This window comes from Protomyctophum bolini (genome assembly GCF_963924005.1).
Source record: "Protomyctophum bolini genome assembly, chromosome: 7".
Classification (NCBI taxonomy): domain Eukaryota; kingdom Metazoa; phylum Chordata; class Actinopteri; order Myctophiformes; family Myctophidae; genus Protomyctophum; species Protomyctophum bolini.
In genome coordinates this window covers 48,561,455-48,580,930 of record NC_137868.1, presented here as the reverse complement: position 1 = coordinate 48,580,930, position 19,476 = coordinate 48,561,455, and the positions used below count along the sequence as shown (strand labels likewise).

General features: G+C 43.0%; 2 protein-coding genes across 2 annotated transcripts in view; one reads left to right on the top strand and one right to left on the bottom strand.

Moving 5' to 3' along the window:
* LOC308318779 (uncharacterized protein) overlaps positions 1 to 19,476 on the bottom strand; it is a gene marked incomplete at its 5' end in the record, with an annotated part of 473,522 nt that overhangs the window by 391,690 nt on the left and 62,356 nt on the right. The window lies entirely within an intron of this gene.
* LOC308318391 (putative ferric-chelate reductase 1) lies at positions 1,330 to 10,234 on the top strand. Its single transcript, XM_080767924.1, has 6 exons — positions 1,330 to 1,392; positions 4,058 to 4,157; positions 5,562 to 5,762; positions 6,342 to 6,449; positions 6,968 to 7,103; positions 9,501 to 10,234. Exons 2-6 carry the CDS (start codon positions 4,059 to 4,061, stop codon positions 9,566 to 9,568), a joined length of 612 nt encoding a protein of 203 aa, XP_080624050.1. The 5' UTR covers positions 1,330 to 1,392; position 4,058; the 3' UTR covers positions 9,569 to 10,234.

The following is a 19,476-nucleotide window of genomic DNA, read 5'->3' as shown; positions in this document are numbered from 1 at the left end:
AAGATGTCTTGGTTAATCATCCTCCACTGGAGCGCACTGGGGGCGATATGCTTTCATGCTGAAAGACGTCTTCCAAGTTTCTAGCTCTCATTTGGCAGCTAATGTAGGGTGCGTTCGGAAATGCGCACCGGGAGCTCACTCGCCTATTAGTTTGTATTGGCAGTGCATGCTCAGTTAAAGTGTGGCTCAGTGTGCCTATATCTGAACGCACCCTGCTCTGTCAGCTGCTGCCTCTCCTTGCTATCTTTGGCCAAACATAGAGTTTCAGCTGCTTGTGGTGGATTGTGTCATCATCAATGGGCTTTGTTCTCTCTACAACAAAGCTTTGGTTGTGAACCCCAGCACTACATTGGAAATAAGTGTGTCATTATGATTTTCTTTTAATATCCTGTTATATTGTGTTGATTATGTACTTACTTGACCTAAATCTAATCAAGTCAACCCCTGAAAATGCTGTGGTCCAAATGTGCGTTCCTTCTATAGATTACTGGGAGCGGAGAATACATGAGCTTCTTAATGTATTTAATCCAACAACTTTGGTGGTTTGTTTTTGTATTTTTGTATTTTTTTTTTACGATAGCAGCTGAAGTTCTTGTCCTGTCTGTCTGTCCGTCCGTCCGTCCCCCTAAACACAAGGAGGAGCAGTGCACCAACGCACTATGGGAATTGTAGTCCAGGAAGGAAGTGAGCCTAGTGTTGATGACATCAGTCACTGAGCTCACTGTTAAAGTCTAAAATATCTAAAACCACATATTGCGCATATATTAAGACCCCCAGGAAAGTGTTCTAAATCTTCTAAAAGTCATTAACATATATTTGTATAGTGTCCCTTTAAGAAATGACAGGCGTTACCGATATCACATAACGCGTCGCGTACCGTCCTAAAGTCGGCTATTCGGTGCTACTGAAACAGCCAAAATCATTTTGGCACTACAGTGCAGAAACAGTGGTAAAATACGAGTATCAATCGGCCCTAAGTATATTCCTTTGTTATTGGTGTATCCTGTTAGAAGAATATATATGGCTGATTGAGCATTGAACAAAGATTGATTTAAATGTACCGTCAATCTAACTACCAGTGACAATCAATGCCATTATGAAGAGGGAAGGGAACAGAAACAGTCTACACGTGTCCATTGACGCACATGAGAGGCAAACTGGAGCCGAAAGTCTGATGGAATGCACTGAAGTCAAGTGCATGAATAAACAATGTTTTTGAATGATTGGGACCTTTGTTAGATAGTCGGTTCAGGTAAATAAAACACATAACACTCTGCCCACTTGACAACAGTATAAAGGTAACAAATATACATGAATTAAACAGAGTATAGGTGGAGAGGAACAACCAAAGGAAAATTCACTATCCAGGATAGATCACTGACCTTAACACAGGTAAGATGACCGAATATTTGATCAAATATGTTCACAATGTAGTTACTTGATTTAGTTTGCATGAATTATGTTTTGATAGCTTCTTGTGTTATTATTCATTTATTATTATTTAATTTGTTTTAAGACACTCTAAAAGTAGCCTCGGAGACCATATGCATTTTCCTTTCAAAAGAAAAGGAAAACGTACTCACGTTACTCTAAAAGTAACAAGCAATTAAACTACAAGAAATAGCTGTACTGACCCAAATTGTTTGTTTCTTTATTAGGGCAACACCTTGTGAAAGCTAATGTGGATGCAATAATAAAATAGAAATGCACTCTGTCGAGGTGCATACTTGTGCTGCTACTAACTAACATTAGTAGACTATTATAACTGCTGTTCTAAATCCTTTAGACCTGTTATTGACCTTATACCAAACCCTGAAACGTACCTTAGTTACGTCACCATCAACAGCCAATAAGTGACCACCATTCATACCCCCGACATTCATACATACATACCTGCCTTGCATAGTCCCCAGTGAATAGGCATTGCCCTTCACTGGTAACCCTATTTTGGAGTAGTTTTAAATAAATTAAGGTATGGTGGGCTGGGCTTTTTACAAAAAAGCCCCCCTTTTAAATACTACACACATACATACATATCTACATGCATACATTTCAGAAGTTTTAGCAGTTTTTAAGGACCCACTTTTAGGCCAGTTTACCAGAGCAAACTCTTGCCTTTTTTTAAACCCTACCCATTTTAACCAAATAGATACATACATTAGGTATGCGGTCTAGCCTAACTTGGACTCAGGGGGTGGACGCCTCTGCCTTGCATAGTCCCCAGTGAATAGGCAGTTTGCCCTTCACTGGTAACCCTATTTTGGATTATTTTTAAATATATGAATGTATTGTGGGCTGGGCTTTTTACAAAAAAGCCCCCCTTTTAAATACATACACACATACATACATACCTACATACATACATTTCAGAAGTTTTAGCAGTTTTTAAGGACCCACTTTTAGGCCAGTGCACCAGAACAAGCTCTTGCCTTTTTTATCCCTCTAAGACCCAGCGACAGCGTTGCTTTTTAGCAACAATTGCATTTTAATTAATTACTAAATTATTATAATTTTTTCTGTTCTTTTTTCACCTAAACATCATCAGTGATGTTCATTGCAATGCCATTTCAATGCCATTGGTCATGATATTTGCATATAAACACCCCCCACCAGAGGCTGAAATTCACACAAATAAAAAATGTCTGGACTCTGTGCAATTTTGAACATTTTTTTTACCTAAGACTTTTGACCTTTACCCTAATAAAAGTAGGTAAAATAATTGTAATATATGTTTTTTGTGATCATTAGAATGTCTAGAACATGTTTTATTCATTATTGTGAAAGATATCCCCCAAATGTAAATTATTAATTTATTATATTATTATATAATTATTTAAAAAAAATCTTCAAACTTTTTTTTTTTTTTTTTTTTAGTCTTAGTCCTAGTAGTACAAAGTAGTAGTACGGTTGAAATCAATTTTTTGCAAGTAGAAATTAATGCGGGTGTTGGAGGGTTAAGGCGAGACACCCCAGGTGAATAGGGAAAAAAAGTTAAATAATAGCTATCACAATGAAACTTCTCAAGTTGATTACTTATATTAAAACTAAGATTTTTTGTATTACAAGTTTTCTGAAATGTTATGTTTAAATATGCAAATTATGCATTATATGCGCTAATTTGCATACATTTCGGGACGATAAATCTGAAGATCGGATAAAGCCAGGTTCAAAATTATCATTTCATTTTGTTGACACATTAGAGACAAAGAAAATTACACAAATCAGAAAATAGTGTCAACAGGCATAAAAAACCCAATTTTCGGCATTTTTTTGGTATAAAATGTGATGTAAATCAGGCTGTGAATGATATATCAACAAATCCATGTGTAAATGTCTGCGGAATATAGTTATGAATAAGACTGGAAAGTTTGGTGTATGTGAGTTCAACTGAAGTGGAGATTCTTTGTCCCAAGTATGAGGAAAACTCATTTTGAGAAAACGGCCTTTAAAGATTTGTATTGTAAAATTCCAAAACGTTTTATTTGAAGCCACTATTTTGAGACAAAATATCTCATCCAAACCTTGGCAACAACATATAATGGCATATATCATTGGAAAGGTCTGGACCTCAAGCTGACTGTGGTCTGATCCAAATATGGTCACTTCCTTTGTACCAACAACCAATCATGAAAATAGAGATGGTGGCTTTTCACCCCGAAAAACGAGCTGTCATTGGCTAAAATAAACTATCCAACTAAACATCTAAATCTGTATTTTTAATGTGTATTTTGCTTTAGTTTGAAAGAAAACATGTTTAGGAAGCAAAATAGCAAAAAAATAAAAATCATGATTTCACCTGGGGTGTCTCACCCTACCCATTTTAACCAAATACATACATACATACATACATACATACATACATACATACCCCATCCAAAAACCCCACCCATTTTAACCAAATACATACATACATGGTGGTCCCCTATTGGCAGGTGGACAACTCCGACATAACCAGATTACAGTACTTGCGCGCTCCGCTTACGCAAGTAGCCTACTAATGTCCTATTTACATATTTGCATTCTCTTTGTTTACCTGTCAACCCTCTACTGCCTAAAGAATGGCCAGAGAATTGATGCTGTTGGTTGCTACGGCGATCGTCTGTCTGGCTCCGGGCATACATGGACAAGACCATCTGTCGTTTGCCGCTGACCAACAGGTATGAGAATGAATCCATTTGAACCGTCATCCTACTGCACATCGACACTAGAAAGACCAAAGACAACTATACTGTACATCAACACTAGAAAGACCAAAGACAACTACTGTACATCAACACTAGAAAGACCAAAGACAACTACTGTACATCGACACTAGAAAGACCAAAGACAACTACTGTACATCGACACTAGAAAGACCAAAGACAACTACTGTACATCGACACTAGAAAGACCAAAGACAACTACTGTACAACCACACTAGAAAGACCAAAGACAACGATACTGTACATCAACACTAGAAAGACCAAAGACAACTACTGTACATCAACACTAGAAAGACCAAAGACAACTACTGTACATTGACACTAGAAAGACCAAAGACAACTACTGTACAACCACACTAGAAAGACCAAAGACAACATTGCTCAGTGCTGATATTTGTAGATCATACATGGCCCCGGGGGCCACATGCAGCCCCCACTTTCACTCAATGTGGCCCTCAGGTTAATATCAGAATACTGATTTATTATTGATTTGCAAACATGACCCGCTTTAATTCAGTCTAAATTAGTAGCTTAATGAGCTAAATTAAAATGCTATTGTCTTTTTTTAAGTCCAATGTATTTATATTAAGTTTATAGAGTTAACATAAATATAATTAAAGGCATTTAGATTGGTTATTTTTGCTACGACAGCAATACACAATGTAAATATTGCATCTACTTTTCAATACTAATAAATTAAATTAAATTAAAAGACCATTGCTGCATCAAAAAGTTAACAAACTATACTATAAAAACTGCTCAAACATTGGTCAAATTGTCTAATAATATAAGAAAAGAGGCACGAAATGTGAAAATAGACGATCTACAAGCTTGTAGATCTGCTATTTTGACAATATTTATCTGTGGAACCGAGTTAAACACAATGTAATGCCTTCAAAACTCCTACAATTCCAATTGTGTGTCAGGGTTAGGGATCCCCAGTTCACATCATTATTTTGGGGGATCCCCAGTTCACATCATTATTTTGGGGGATCCCCAGTTCATCATTATTTTGGGGGATCCCCAGTTCACTTCATTATTTTGGGGGATCGTCATTATTTTGGGGGATCCCCAGTTCACGTCATTATTTTAGGGGATCCCCAGGTCATTATTTTGGGGGATCCCCAGTTCATCATTATTTTGGGGGATTCCCAGTTCATGTCATTATTTTGGGGGATCCCCAGTTCACGTCATTATTTTGGGGGATCCCAAGTTCACGTCATTATTTATTGGGGAGTCGTGGCCTGAAAAGGTTGAGAACCACAGCTCTAATGTAATGTAAAATGTTTAAATGTATACATATATATATATATCCATATATCAGTGTTCACTCATTCTCATGCATGTGTGTACACCCAGGTAAAAGAAATAAGCCGTCAAGGCTGTGGGTCGACTAGACTGTGCGTTGAGACACCAGATGACTGTGATCCAACACACATGGACTGTCTGTTCAGCTCCGTTGTCCACAACACCGGCAATAAACCTGCCAGCTTTGATGTAACGTTAAGTGGGATGTCCACCGGATACATAGCCATGGGCTTGGTTAGGACGCCAAATGAGGTAACAAACAACAAAGCAACAAACATATCCTACGTATGCACACACACACACACACACACACACACACACACACACACACACACACACACACACACACACACACACACACACACACACACACACACACACACACACACACACACACACACACAACACACTGTATACTGTACATGGGTACAGTATAGGGCGACTGTGGCTCAGGAGGTAGAGCAGGTCATCCAATGATCCATGGGTCGGCGGTTCGAATCCCGGCTCCTCCTGTCTACATGTCGAAGTGTCCTTGGGCAAGACACTGAACCCCAAATTGATCCCGATGTGCTGCTTGGTACCTTGCATGGCTTCCGCCGCAATAGGTGTATGAATGGGTGAATGTAATGCACAATCTATGTAAAGCGCCTTGGATAAAGGCGCTACATAAATGCACCATTTACCATTTACATGCCTGCCCATCACAGACACACTAATGACACTCAAGATGTTATACTTTCATCCAAGGAAATATTCACAAACAACCTGCAATGCTGCCAAAATCAAAATGTCCAGTTATTCAATACTCTCTCTCTCTCTCTCTCTCTCTAGAAGCCTGCGGCGGTGTTTGGATGTGCTCAGAACAACGAAAAGAATGGCGAGTTCTTCTTCTTTACGAAGCTGGGCGACAGCGAGGGTAATCTCACTCCGCTGAAGCAGGTAAGCTCCTGTCAAAGCAGGGCTTCTCATGCAGGGAGTCCTTGAAGGGGTCCAATAAAAAAGGCAATATTAGCTAATGTAGCATGATGACAATCAGTTTAACCACGTGAACCCTATTTTATATTATGACTATTCGGTTATCCAGAATGTTCAAAAATCAGGGAAATATTGAATATTTTTATTCATTTAGCCCCTCCTTATATTCAGCTAGTGTAGATTTTCGTCTTACACAAACATTAAATTCCCATTGACAATGAATGGATAATTTAGAATGTAGACGAGAAACTCGTCTTATTTTGTCCTACACAAAGATGAAATTCCCATTGACAATGAATGGATGATGTATGATGATAAGAGCGCCCCTCACTTCACACGGGTGTGATCTTTTTCGTAAATTTTTAACACACAAATCTTTTCTTTTTCCATGCCACAACATATTTACATGGGGTCGAGACTCGAGTGCCTGAGAACTGCTTTCTAACTGCTTTCTAACAGCTGACCATGTTTCTTCATCACAGCCAGTGAATGAGATCCGCGGCACTGTGCACGCAAACAACATGATCACATGCGAGTTCAGCATTCCTCTGGACGACGTTGATATGAAGATGGACACCATGCTCCATGTGCTCCTGGGCACAGGGTCGACCACCGGCAGTACGTACACATATATCACATACATAGAGCTAATAGCCCCAGAATGGCTGATATTCAATGCATTTCAAGTATTACATAACACCAGTGGCAGGCCGATATGTCGGCCGTTATTTGGCTTTTTTGACGACATCAAATCAACTTTATTTGTATAGCACATTTAAAAAGGACTCTCATCGTACCAAAGCACTTCACAGGTCAAAGAAAACAATACAACAATACACTAGTGTAAAATAAAGCAATACAAACAATGCATAGTTATGGTACAGAGAAGAAAAACATTAAGAGCAGTTTAAAAGCAACAAACATATCCTACGTATGAAAGTGCAAGAGCATCAGGGGGATTTAAGGCTTGTGAATATTGGAATGTTTTGATTTTCAACCACTTTCCAACTGGTGTACCTAATTTGTAACCTGACGCTGCCAGATCCAAGAAGCTTGCTACGCAAATTTGTTTCACAGCTTATTGGGATCTGGGATCTCGGAAGCAAATTCGATGACGGGGCTGTTCCTTTTTTTCAAGATACTTGGCAGATGATTGGATGGGACCGTCTGTCTATCACCGTGTGGGCGTGCAAACACAACCAATCATATTGACGTGTCTATATAGCTTCACATCCGGTTTCGCACATATCCCGCCCTTAGCTCACGCTGATTGGTTCGGTGCGGAACGGATCAGTGTTAGCTCAACTCCCTGAGAGATCCCAGATGGAAGCTGTGTTGGGGAACATGGTTACCCAATACCGCCCCCATCTGGCAGCGTCAGGTTACCTAATTTGGTCATAGATGAAAATGTGAGTGCAGGAGGAGAGGCTTTGGGAGGATGGTGGTTGTTGGGAGTAATATACGGTGGATAGCAACCCAAGAGGAACACATTCTTCTACACAGTATTCTTTAAAGGTGTAGTGAAATGGAAAAATATGTTTTTCACACTTTTAGACCATATCCGTGGTCATCATATGGGCATACCTAACAATGGATGCCAAAAAAATTGGAAAATTCTCATGTCTCATGTCTGTTTTTATATCAAAAGTCCATAAAAACGATTGTATTATTTATTTATTAAAACGAAAATGTGCTGCGTGATGACGTGTAGAGATACACATCGATAAAAGCCAGTAAAAATGAAGCTCACCCGTTTAATTCCCCATGTCTGCGCATCCGTGCAACACAGCTGCTACTGATTACAGAATAATCCATTTTTATTTCCATTCAAGATAACATCCAGACAGTGTATTACTCGGTTTCAACTTAATCATCACGCTAAAATATGTATCTGAAAACATTATAGGGTAGAACTAAGCCACATAACAGTAAACTGTTTGTGCTGGCCGACCGTCTGATTTATAAACAAACACATACCACGCTGTTAGCTACCGTCCCTAGCTACCGTCCCATCGCCTGAAGGGATGCGACACTTCAGAAACTTCAGACCGGTGTTTCATGTTGAAACACCATTTTCATGTTGTTCACCATTTCCGTTTCACTACGCCTTTAAGGTCATAGGGTGCCAATTTCAAACCACTACTTCTTATAACAAAATAGTGTTAACTTTGAGTGACTGCAGCTTCTTCCAACGGTGAAAATGTACATTTAAAAGGTTGTGCAAGTGATACAAAAATGATAAGGTTTTTGTTAAAAGGTTAGTAATGGTTGCTATGAAGTGTTTGATCAGTAAACAGGGGTCTCCCTGTCTTTTGAGGGCATTGACAATGAATGAGAAATGTGTCTGAGAAAATCGGCTATTATGTTCTTATGCAAACATTAAATGCCATTAACGCGAGCACACACATGCGTGAGTGGATGGTAGGTGACTCAGCTCATGCATGCACACATATTCATAGTTAAATGAAATGTATTGTTGTCAAATTGAATTGAAACGGTGGCACAGTCGGTAGTGCTGTCGCCTCACAGCTAGAAGGTCCTGGGTTCGATTCCCGCTTGGGATGCTGTGGGGGCTGGCGGCGTGTCCTCTCCGCCGCGTCATCAGTGCCCATACCCTTGGGGTTGGCAAAAGGGCCTTTCTGTGTGGAGTTTGCATGTTCTCCCCGTGTCCCCTGGGTAGGTACCCTCACAAAAACATGCAGTAATCCTGGTCTCTAAACTGCCTCCCCCTGGCCAGCTGGGGATGGAGGGGAAAGGAACTGGTTGGAATAACGTTCAATCAGGGTGTCCTGGTGTCCCCCCTGTCACGTGTAGGAGTGACTTGGACACTCATGCATGAAGGAAGTGAGTTCAAGTCCGTTGCTCTCCCCAGGTTGGCGGAGGGTGTGTAGAGCCCAGGATCACATTAGATAATTGACAAAGGGGTGAAAAATGGGTTACAAAATCGTGGGATATTTTTTTTGTTGTTGAATTGAATTGAATTGATGCATTAACGATATGTTGTTTTACCTTCAGAACTCCTTGGTGTCATGAAAGTACAGCTGACAAGCAGTAAGATCGACCTGACCGATCCTAAGGCCTAGATGTCCTCCAACACCATGGACAGCGTCTCACTCAACACACACACAACCACGTCTTAAACCCTGATGAGTAGAGCCAAACTGTGTGCTGTCAGAAGTCAAAATCCTACTCATTTTCTCCATAGAGAATTAAGCAATATTACACGAGAGGGGGTGGTTTAACGTCATTAATTAATGCACGCCTGCGATGCTGCAGGAACTCGCTCCAAACCACTCCCTCGGGTGTAATATTGCAATCATACAACAGTTACCCTTGAAACTAAGAGAATCGCTGAGAAAATAATGTTTCAATGACAGATGTATAGTCACTACGACCACTAATGTCCCAATAAACTAGCTAGCCTATAGCCACCGAGTCTGCTGCGCTCTGAGAGAAAAGCACGGCTGAATTGTTTGTTTTGATTCGGTGTTGAAATAATGTGGTTTGAAGCACGACTGGAAAGCCGTTCAACCAATCAGCTTGCTTCCTCAAAATGACCTGTATTTTATCAACTGCTATGTCTTATCAATGTAGACTTACGACTAGAGAGTCCTGGTTGTTGTAAAATGTTACATCCTCAGCAGAAAGCCACATTAAGCACTTTGAGGTTTGCAAAACAAAAAATGAAGTGCGTTATTAATGAAGTGTATTATTATTATTAAATAAAGTGTATTATTATTTGACTTGCACATTGGTGTGCTTTGGGGTTTGGGCATGTAAATCCATTAAGTATATTCCTATATTATTGTTGTACCCTGTTCGAATATTAATACTTAGAGAGCCATTCCGGTGCTGTGGTGAGTTAAGATTTTTACCTGTTGGAAGCCAAACTCGCGGCGCGATGGGTAATAAGCTTTATAATCAATTCCAACCGGCTAATGCTAAAAACAAACCTGTGGTTGCTATGAAACGCCTCCGTCCCTCCCAGCACAAGGATGAAAGCGTGCGCACGCCACAGGAATCCATTTCAACTGAGGTTTCTTTGCTGCCCGTTTTCTCAGAAAAATAGCCCAAAGCGCTTCTTTTTTTGTCAAATCCATCCGACGTTCAGATGCAAGTAGTAGTTTTTGACCGCATCGCGCCCGACATATTACCGTTTCTGGCGAAAGACACACAACATTGCCAGCTGCTTAAAACTACAAGCTGCTTTCGGTTTCGTCTCTTATTATTTTATTCCTATTTTATTTCATTTTTTTCACCTTGCACGTCTGGCTATTTCCGAGGGGCACCAGCCCCTCCTATAGTGGTAGCCTTGCCGAGCCATGAGGCTCATAGGGCAGGAGCCTATCTCCTGTTTCTGTAGCGTGAGGCAGCTTGATGTACAAGTACACCCCCTGGACATGACGCTAGTATGTCGCAGGGACTTCCCCCCAATCCAACCCTTGATGCTGAGTGTCAAGCAGGGAGGCACTGGATCTTTGGTATGACTCGGCCGGGGATCGAACCCCGACCTCCCAGTGTCAGGGCAGACACTCTAACCACAAGGCCACTGAGCCCCTCCTATACACAGGTTTAATGTTTGTCTTTAGTTCAATGTTTGTTTTGTAAATGCCATTGACAATGAAGGGAAAATGTACTTCATAGTGTGCCTCATTACGTCATATCGTCTCTTTATTGTCAATGGTGTTCAATGTCACCATCACCTAATCAACATGAGTTAGACTTTAATATATTAGCGCCCCTCACTTCACACGGGTGTGCTTTTTGGCCCTTTTTGGGTGTTGTAATATTTTCTAATATGGCCCCCTTTGAAAAAAGTTTGGACCCCCCCTGACCTAGACAGGACACTAGATGGACCCCCCTGAACTAGACAGGACACTAGATGGATCCCCTGAACTACACAGGACACTAAGGGTGCGTTCGGAAATGCGCCCTGAATGCACTGGTGTGCTCTCTTGTCGTTCGTTTATACAGTGCCCTCGGTGCGTTGTCGTTCGAAAATCCAGTGCGTTGCGCACCAGGTGTGCCGAGTGCCCGCACTGAGCGACCCTACCCTGAAGCTGGGGTTGTCCAGTGTGAATGCGTCACAGCTGTGGTCGTTCGTAAATAAGGCACACTGAACGCACTCTGTAACATCACCGCCCACCACACTCAACAAACTGACCACATTCCCGGTGCGCATTTCCGAACGCACCCTAGATGGCGGCTCTCAAAGTGTTGAGGCCAATTGGGGAGCTGGTTCATTGAGAACCATCATTCTGCCAGTGACGATCAATGTCATTATGAAGAGGGAAGGGAACAGAAATGTTCTACACCTGTCCATTGACGCACCCGAGAGGAAAACTGGAGCTGAAAGTCTGATGGAATGCACTGAAGTCAAGTGCATGAATAAACAATGTTTTTGAATAGATAGATTAGTTAGATGCTAGACGGTTCAGGGAAATACAAGACACATCACTCACACATAACAACACTCCGCCCACTTGACAACAACATAAAGGTATCAAATCTATACATGAACTAGAACTGCACTCTATCGAGTGCATACTTGCTTGTTGCACACTAGTAGGCCATAAATGTCCTACTAGTGTGCTTTCGTAAAGTACTTTCGACCGCTACAAACTGTCAAATCTCAGTTTGGAGGAACGTTTGAAATGTTGAATTATTAGGTTTAACTATTTGCTACCTACCTACTTTATGCATGTAACGTAATGACTACTTGTGCCTGATATGGCAGTGGTGCCAGATTGCATACATACATAGGAGCACTACCTATAATCCCCCCAACACTAAAACATATCGTCATTACGTCACCATCGAAAACCAATTACACTCTGGCATTGTGTCCTTTAATCCACATCTTTATTACGTCATCATTGAGAGCTAGTTAGTAGATACATATACACACCATGTAATCTGGCACCACTGCCGTATCAGGCACAATTTGCTGGGACGGTGCATACGCATCAAAAGTGGCTGGGACGGTGCATACGAGTCCCGGGCGAAACTATTACTTGCGCGCTCTAAGTAATTAAACAGAGATAGGTGGAGAGGAACAACCAAATGAAAATTCACAAATCACCAGGATAGCTAGATCACTGACCTTAAGACACTGGTTAAGATGACCGAAGATTTGATCTAACTCAGGGGTGGGCAACTGGCGGCCCGGGGGCCACATGCGGCCCGCATGTTGATATCAGAATACTGATGTAGTATTGATTTCAGCTGTTACAATTCCAAATCCGCTTTAATTACTTCATGACTAGTATTAAATGACTAGTATTAAAATGTTATTGTCTTTTTGTGTCCAATGTAGTTATGTTAACAGTTCATAAAGTTGACATAACTATAACTAAATCCATTTGAAATTAAATAAAAAAAGGGTTACTTTTCAGGATTCCAATTCAAAAATGGCAAAAACTAAATATTTAGGTTTTCAATTCAAATATAGCAAAAATATAGGCTATTTTTGCTACGACAGTAATATGCACTGTGGCCCTGTGGTGTGAGTGTGGAAATATTTTGGCCCTCACCATTGTCAAGGTTGCCCACTCCTGGTCCAGAGGAACAGAGACACAGGCAAGAGTGCAATGAGTCCAGTTATATATATGGGGCAGGCTGATTGTCAAAGTGTTCCCAGGTGGGATGACGAGGGGGTTGGAGACAGGTGAGTGAACTGACTGTGTGAGTGAAAGGGAAAGTGGGTAGTGGCCAGGTCTGACATGGTCTGTGGAGAGACAGATCCTAACAGGCATATAAAGGGGCTACACACTAGGCATGCCGCGGTTTACCGAATTTCGGTAATACCGCGACAGGAACAGCCGGTGTTGATACCGTGAGATTTCCGAGCATACGGTATTTTAATACAGCGTCGGTGGGCGGCGCATGCTGCGCATATGCAAAGCAACTCCACTCGCACACTAAGGCAAAACATTTATTTTCACCACACAGGCTGACACAGCTGCAGTAGATTGAAAAGTTGCTTCCTACTTTTGAGTTAGTGTTGCTGAAAGACACCCAGATCCAATTGTATATTCAATTTTTTTTTTTTCATACAGTGACAGTTGTGAGCATGCGCAGATTGCACTACCTCTGCTACAGCGTACAGGGTACGCCATTAAAACGGCCCTTAGGGGGAGGCGGGGAGCCATAGTACAGTGAAATACAGTGGGGAATATCTATTGATTCATTGATTGAATACTTTATTGGCAGAAATGTAATCAGTATAGGGTACAGTCAAACACATTACAAAGGGATCACTGAAATGGCGCCATCATTATAGAAGCATCGCCTTCCATTGAACAGAGTTTTGCCGATGCCTTAGCTCTGGGCCCCTCACGACTGATTTATGGACATTACCAAGGCTTCCAAATATGAACACACACGCACGCACGCACACACTCACGCACTGACTGACTGAGAGTGACTGACTGACTGACTGACTGACTGACTGGCTGGCTGACTGACTGACTTACCTGCTTAACGTGGGTATAGAGGCCACCGTAAAAAAATCAGATCTACAAACCCACCATGTGTGACGTGACCCATAATGATAAGACACCCTGAGGGCGAGGGTGAGTGCACGCATCCTCCTGGGTGACAGCAGATGGCAGACTGCTGGGCGAGCACTGGCAGTTTGGCATGGGGGGGGTCAGATCAACATATGGAATGAATTCTGTACTGGCCATATATGGAGCGTGTCTTGATTGTACAGGGTTTGATGAGGTCAGATCAACATATGGAATGTCAGAACGATCAGCTCCATATATGGAGATTTAAGGGTTTGAGGTCAGACTTAGAGTTGCTGGCCGGCTCCATGTACATATCTGTATGGTTATCCAGGGTTTGATGAGGTCAGTGTTGTGATCTATATGGAGATGGCCATATATGGTGGCGTGACGTGTCACGAGGCGTGACCACATATGGAGCTGTGATGTCACGAGGCTGACAATATGTGACCAGATTTGACTGAGAGACTGCCATCGCGCAAATTCCAGCTTTTCACCAGAGGAGAAAAACAATTTTTTGTTTATTTCCAAAATGAGTTAATAGCACAGGCAGACTCTTCACATACAGTACTAGAGCATGTCTGAAATAAGTGTCAGAGCTGAAATCGACATACTGTAAATATGAATAAATGCTTAAACATGTAGCTAGGTGTAATGTTAGAGACCACAGAAGTGAACCTTTCAAGCCTGTTTTCTCAGCTCGCTGTTTTCTGCGACACACCACACACCATCTTTATTTGCATTCACATTTAACAATAGACAGACAATAGTAGATGCGCACATTTTGAAAATGTGTGCTTCAGGATACAGATCACGGGTACAGGAAGCATTGTCTTCTCCATATATATTATCGCAGACACGGAACAGAATGTTGCCAATGCCTTAGCTCTCGGCTTGTGCATGCCTGCAATCTGCAGGCCCCTCACGACATTTGTAGGCTAACAGCATCCTTAACACTACGACGTCGGAGCAGCCGTTCTGACCGGATTTGAGATTTAAAAGTGTATTTTCTTAACCCATGGAGTCCAGAGAAAGTTCCCCTTGCATGACTTTGTCTAAATATTCGATTGAAATCATCTCTGTTTTTTTCCCCATTTGAAACGTTTTCTAAATATGATTTTAGGCATATATCTCTTACTCTGTCAAGCTATTATCGGCACAATGGACCGACGTCCCCCTTTCTCCCCCATAGGCCTACTCGCCTTTTTGCTGCTTGATAATGGTGTCTTTTATAACCCGATTCCCCGACATTTCCTTTTCACTTGATATCGTTTCGTAGAGAGTGCCTACACAACCGATCTATATACCAAATGAAAGCCCGAATTCCGTAGTTTACATGGTATTTAGAATTTTTTTAAATGAGCAAAAAATGAGCGTGTTATGATTTAAAGAAAAGAGGGGTGGAGGGAAAAAAAAGAACACGCTGTGTGTTGCGTGTTCTTTTTTTTCCTCCACCCCTCTTTAGGCGATTATTTGGCACAATCAATCAAATATATATTAATTACATCGATAACACGCGTAGCCTATAATGTTTCCCCCTCTATATAAAAATGACAATATATAACTCTAATGTCGTATTTCGTATGTATGTATGTGAACTAGGCTGCTTGATCAAGGGTGTTGCTTTCGTGAGCAATGGTGTACAAGATTGGTAATACGTTGGTCAAAGTAACTCATTTTTAGACCATCTGGGGAAAATAAATACATCTGCAGAGTGGGGGAGAGAGTGGCCAATCAAATCGCACCAAAAACACGGTCCCCCTGACCGTTCAGCCGACTGAGTAGTAGTGACATTTTTTCAGACTTCCTAGTGTTAAGACGTTGATACTTAAACACCTTGGTAAGGAATGCCTGTTCCAGACTGTGGTCAAATGTACATGCCACTTCCAAAATGGTCACTTCTCTACTGTCCTCATCAACAACAACATCTGGGTCCAAATTCACAACGGCCTTTCCGCTAGCGTTAGCGGAAAGGCATTTACGTGGATTTCCCACATTCATTTGTAATTCATGGAAATGGCCGTGAACTTGTCGCTCACGTAGGTTGGTCGGAAACTCCGTCAAATCCTACGTCTTTAGGTGGCGGAGAAATTTGCGGAAGCATACACTTGCGTATAGATTTATTCAGAAGGCTTTAGTCTTCATGCTGAATCAATAAATTGTTCCCAAATCTCAGATAAAATATGTAGGCATGTGTCCCCAACATATTGGTCGATCAGCACATAAAAAAATGATAGCCTATATAATATAAAAGCAGAGTATCACTTGCCTAAATGCATGCATTCTAGAGGCAAGTTAGCCTAGAGTCCCATACAGAACCGCAAGCACGACACCTTTTTATTTATTACTTGCGCAAGCAGAGAGCGCAAGTAATAATTTCGCTTGGTCTCTTCAAAGTGACAGCCGTCTTTTTCAACCGTTTTTATGTGTATGCAAATCTGTGCCTGTTTTGCTGGGACCAGATACCACATTACGTCATCACTGAGAGCTAGTCATACATATACACACCATGTACTCTGGTCCCAGCTCTCAACGATGACGTAATGTGGTATCTGGTCCCAGCAAACCAGGCACAGATTTGCATACACATAAAAACGGTTGAAAAAAACGGCTGTCACTTTTTGGAACCAAGTAACCACAGTATACTGCTAATCAATCAGGAATGACAGAGAATATGATATAGGTGGGGGGGTTATGTTTGCTATAAAAGAAGGGATATTAGAAAAAGTAGAACATGTATGCATACATGTAAAAGATAAAGATCTATATATCATTCTTATGTACAGATCACCTAAAACAAACCTTTCGAAATTAAACACATTTCTCAAAAACATGGTAAAGTATCTAGGGGTTACGTATGTAACCAAAGTTCTATAACAGCGAGCAAGGCTGCTCACTTATGGGAGGCTGCTCACTTATGGGAGTTTGCGCCCCCTGGCGTAAACACAGAAGCATTTATATAAACTCACAGACAATTTGGCTGGGACTTTGAGACGTGATGACGTTGAGAACCGCCCACCGGTGCGCTAGTATAAAGCGCGTCAACGTCCCTTCGTCTCCATTCGATAACAATTGTTCTCTTCTCAAGCAACAAGAAGGGAATCTTAGTGAGCAGCCTTGCTCGCTGTTATAGAACTTTGGTTACATACGTAACCCCTAGTTCTAATAATCAGCTTAGCAAGGCTGCTCACTTATGGGAGACTTTATTAACTCCCTTATTGTCATCGCGAAGTCTGGACCCCTAGGGCCCGTACCTTTATCTGTGAGCAAAGGACCACAGCACGTCCCTCAAAAGGACTACTGCACCCCATTGGGAAGGCCAATCAGACCTAAGTCTGCCATATGTGCCTAAGAGGGGCCGACAGAACAACCGTTTTAGCGCCCTGGAGAAAACCAAAGTCCCCCGTGGGGAACTAAGTCTCTCCACTAACCGGAGGCCATGCCCAGGACCGCATGCGCCACTGGCGCCGCTGTCACATCCAGTCTACAGAAGGTGGCAAAGGTGGAAGACAATGCCCAACTTGCAGCGGAACAAACATCCTGAACAGAGACCCCCCTACAGAGGAAGGCGCCTTCAACCCTACGGGAGGCACCATATTCCTGCCAGAGTAAGCCCGCTCTATAGCCTCCACGATCCACTGGGAAAGCCTAATCTTCGAGATAGGCAGTCCCACAGTCTTGGGATCCCAGGAGACAAACAGTTGTGTAGTCTTCCTCGTCGCCTCAGTCCTGTCCAAATACAACCTCAATGGCCTCACCGGACAGAGGTTATACCTCCTCCTCTCCTCCTCAGAGGCAAAGGGGGGCGGACAGAACGCCGCCAAGTCTATTGGAACCGGGGTAGCTAGGCGGTTCTTAGGTAAAAATGCCGGATTGGTCTTCATGACCACCCTTGCATCCCCTTTGAACCTCATGCATTCCGCACTTGTGGACAAAGCATGGATATCACTGACCCTTTTAGCGGTCACCAAAGCTAACAATAACGCTGTCTTCAGCGACAATAGCTTCATACTCAACTCCTCCAAGGGCTCAAACGGTGGCTGGGACAGAGAGTCCAAAACCAAAGCAAGGTCCCACGAGGGGACCAGAGACTTGGTTACCGGATGAAGGTGGCTAGCCCCCTTCATGAACTGGTGCACCAGCGGGAGCTGGCCCACCGTCTTGTCCTCAAACCCGATGTGGCAGGCTGAAATAGCAGCCAGATACACCATGACAGTACTAAAGGCTCTGCCTTTGTCCAAGAGGTCCTGGAGAACGACAGAACGACCCTCACTGGTGCTTGAAATGGCACAACTTGAGCTGGTGAACACCAGTCTTCAAACAACCGCCACCTCATATCATAAGCATCCCTGGTCGACTGCGCCCTCGCACACTGAATAGTGTCGATGACGCTCTGGGGAAGACCCTCCTCCGCGCCAAGATGCAACCTCTCACGGGCCAGGCCCAGAGGTCTGGATCTTCCGGCCGTGGGTGGAATATCTCGCCTCCCGCCTAGGTCAATAGGTCCCTGCGCAACGGAAGCTGCCAGGGCCGACCGTGCAAGAGAGGGACCATGTCTGACCTCCAAGAGCCCCACCCTGGGGCCACCAAGATCACTGACAGGCGCTGTGTCCTCACCCTCCCCAGCGTGGGAAGGATGAGAGACAACGGGGGAAACGCGTAAAGTAGGCCCTGGGGCCAACGGTGCGCCAAGGCATCCAAACCTAGCGGAGCCGTCCCTGCTATAGAGAAGAACAGAGGACACTTGCTGTTCTCTTCCGACGCAAACAGACCCACTCGTGGCTCGCCGAGCCTCTCCCACGTCTGCCTGGCCACTGTCTTGTGCAGTGACCAAGCCGCGTAGAGGTATCGGCCCCTGGACCACAGATCCGCCCCCGTGTTCTGGAGTCCCGGAACATGGGAGGCTCTGCACGAAAGAAAGTGCTCGTCGCACCATAGCGTCAGTCTGTGTGCTAGCGCATGCAGTTTGGTGGACCGTTGCTTGTTGATATAGCACATCGTCTGTGTACACTTCACAAAAGTCCTTGGACTTAGTGACAGTCCGAACGGAAGGACCAGATATTCGTATATCTGTCCCTTGAAGCCGAACCGCAGGAATTTTCTGTGTGGTGGGTAGATGGGAATGTGGAAATACGCGTCTCCGAGATCGAGAGTTGTATACCAGTCCCCTCGACACATCATGCGCAGCAGAGCCTTGCTCGTGATCATTTTGAAGCGAAACACTTTCAAATAGCCGTTCAGAGCACGTAGGTCTAGAATGGGCCGCATGCCCCCCCCTTTCTTCTTCACGAGAAAGTAGCGGGAGTAAAATCCGGCGTTGCTCTGCTCCATGGACACAACACGTATAGCCTTCTTCTCCAGCAGAGACGTTATCTCGTCCTGGAGAACCTCGGCTGACTGACCACTCTTGCGAAAACAGAACACTCCCACAAGTGGGAGGTCTCCTGGCAAACTGTAGTTTGTAACCCTTCGAGGTGGTGTTC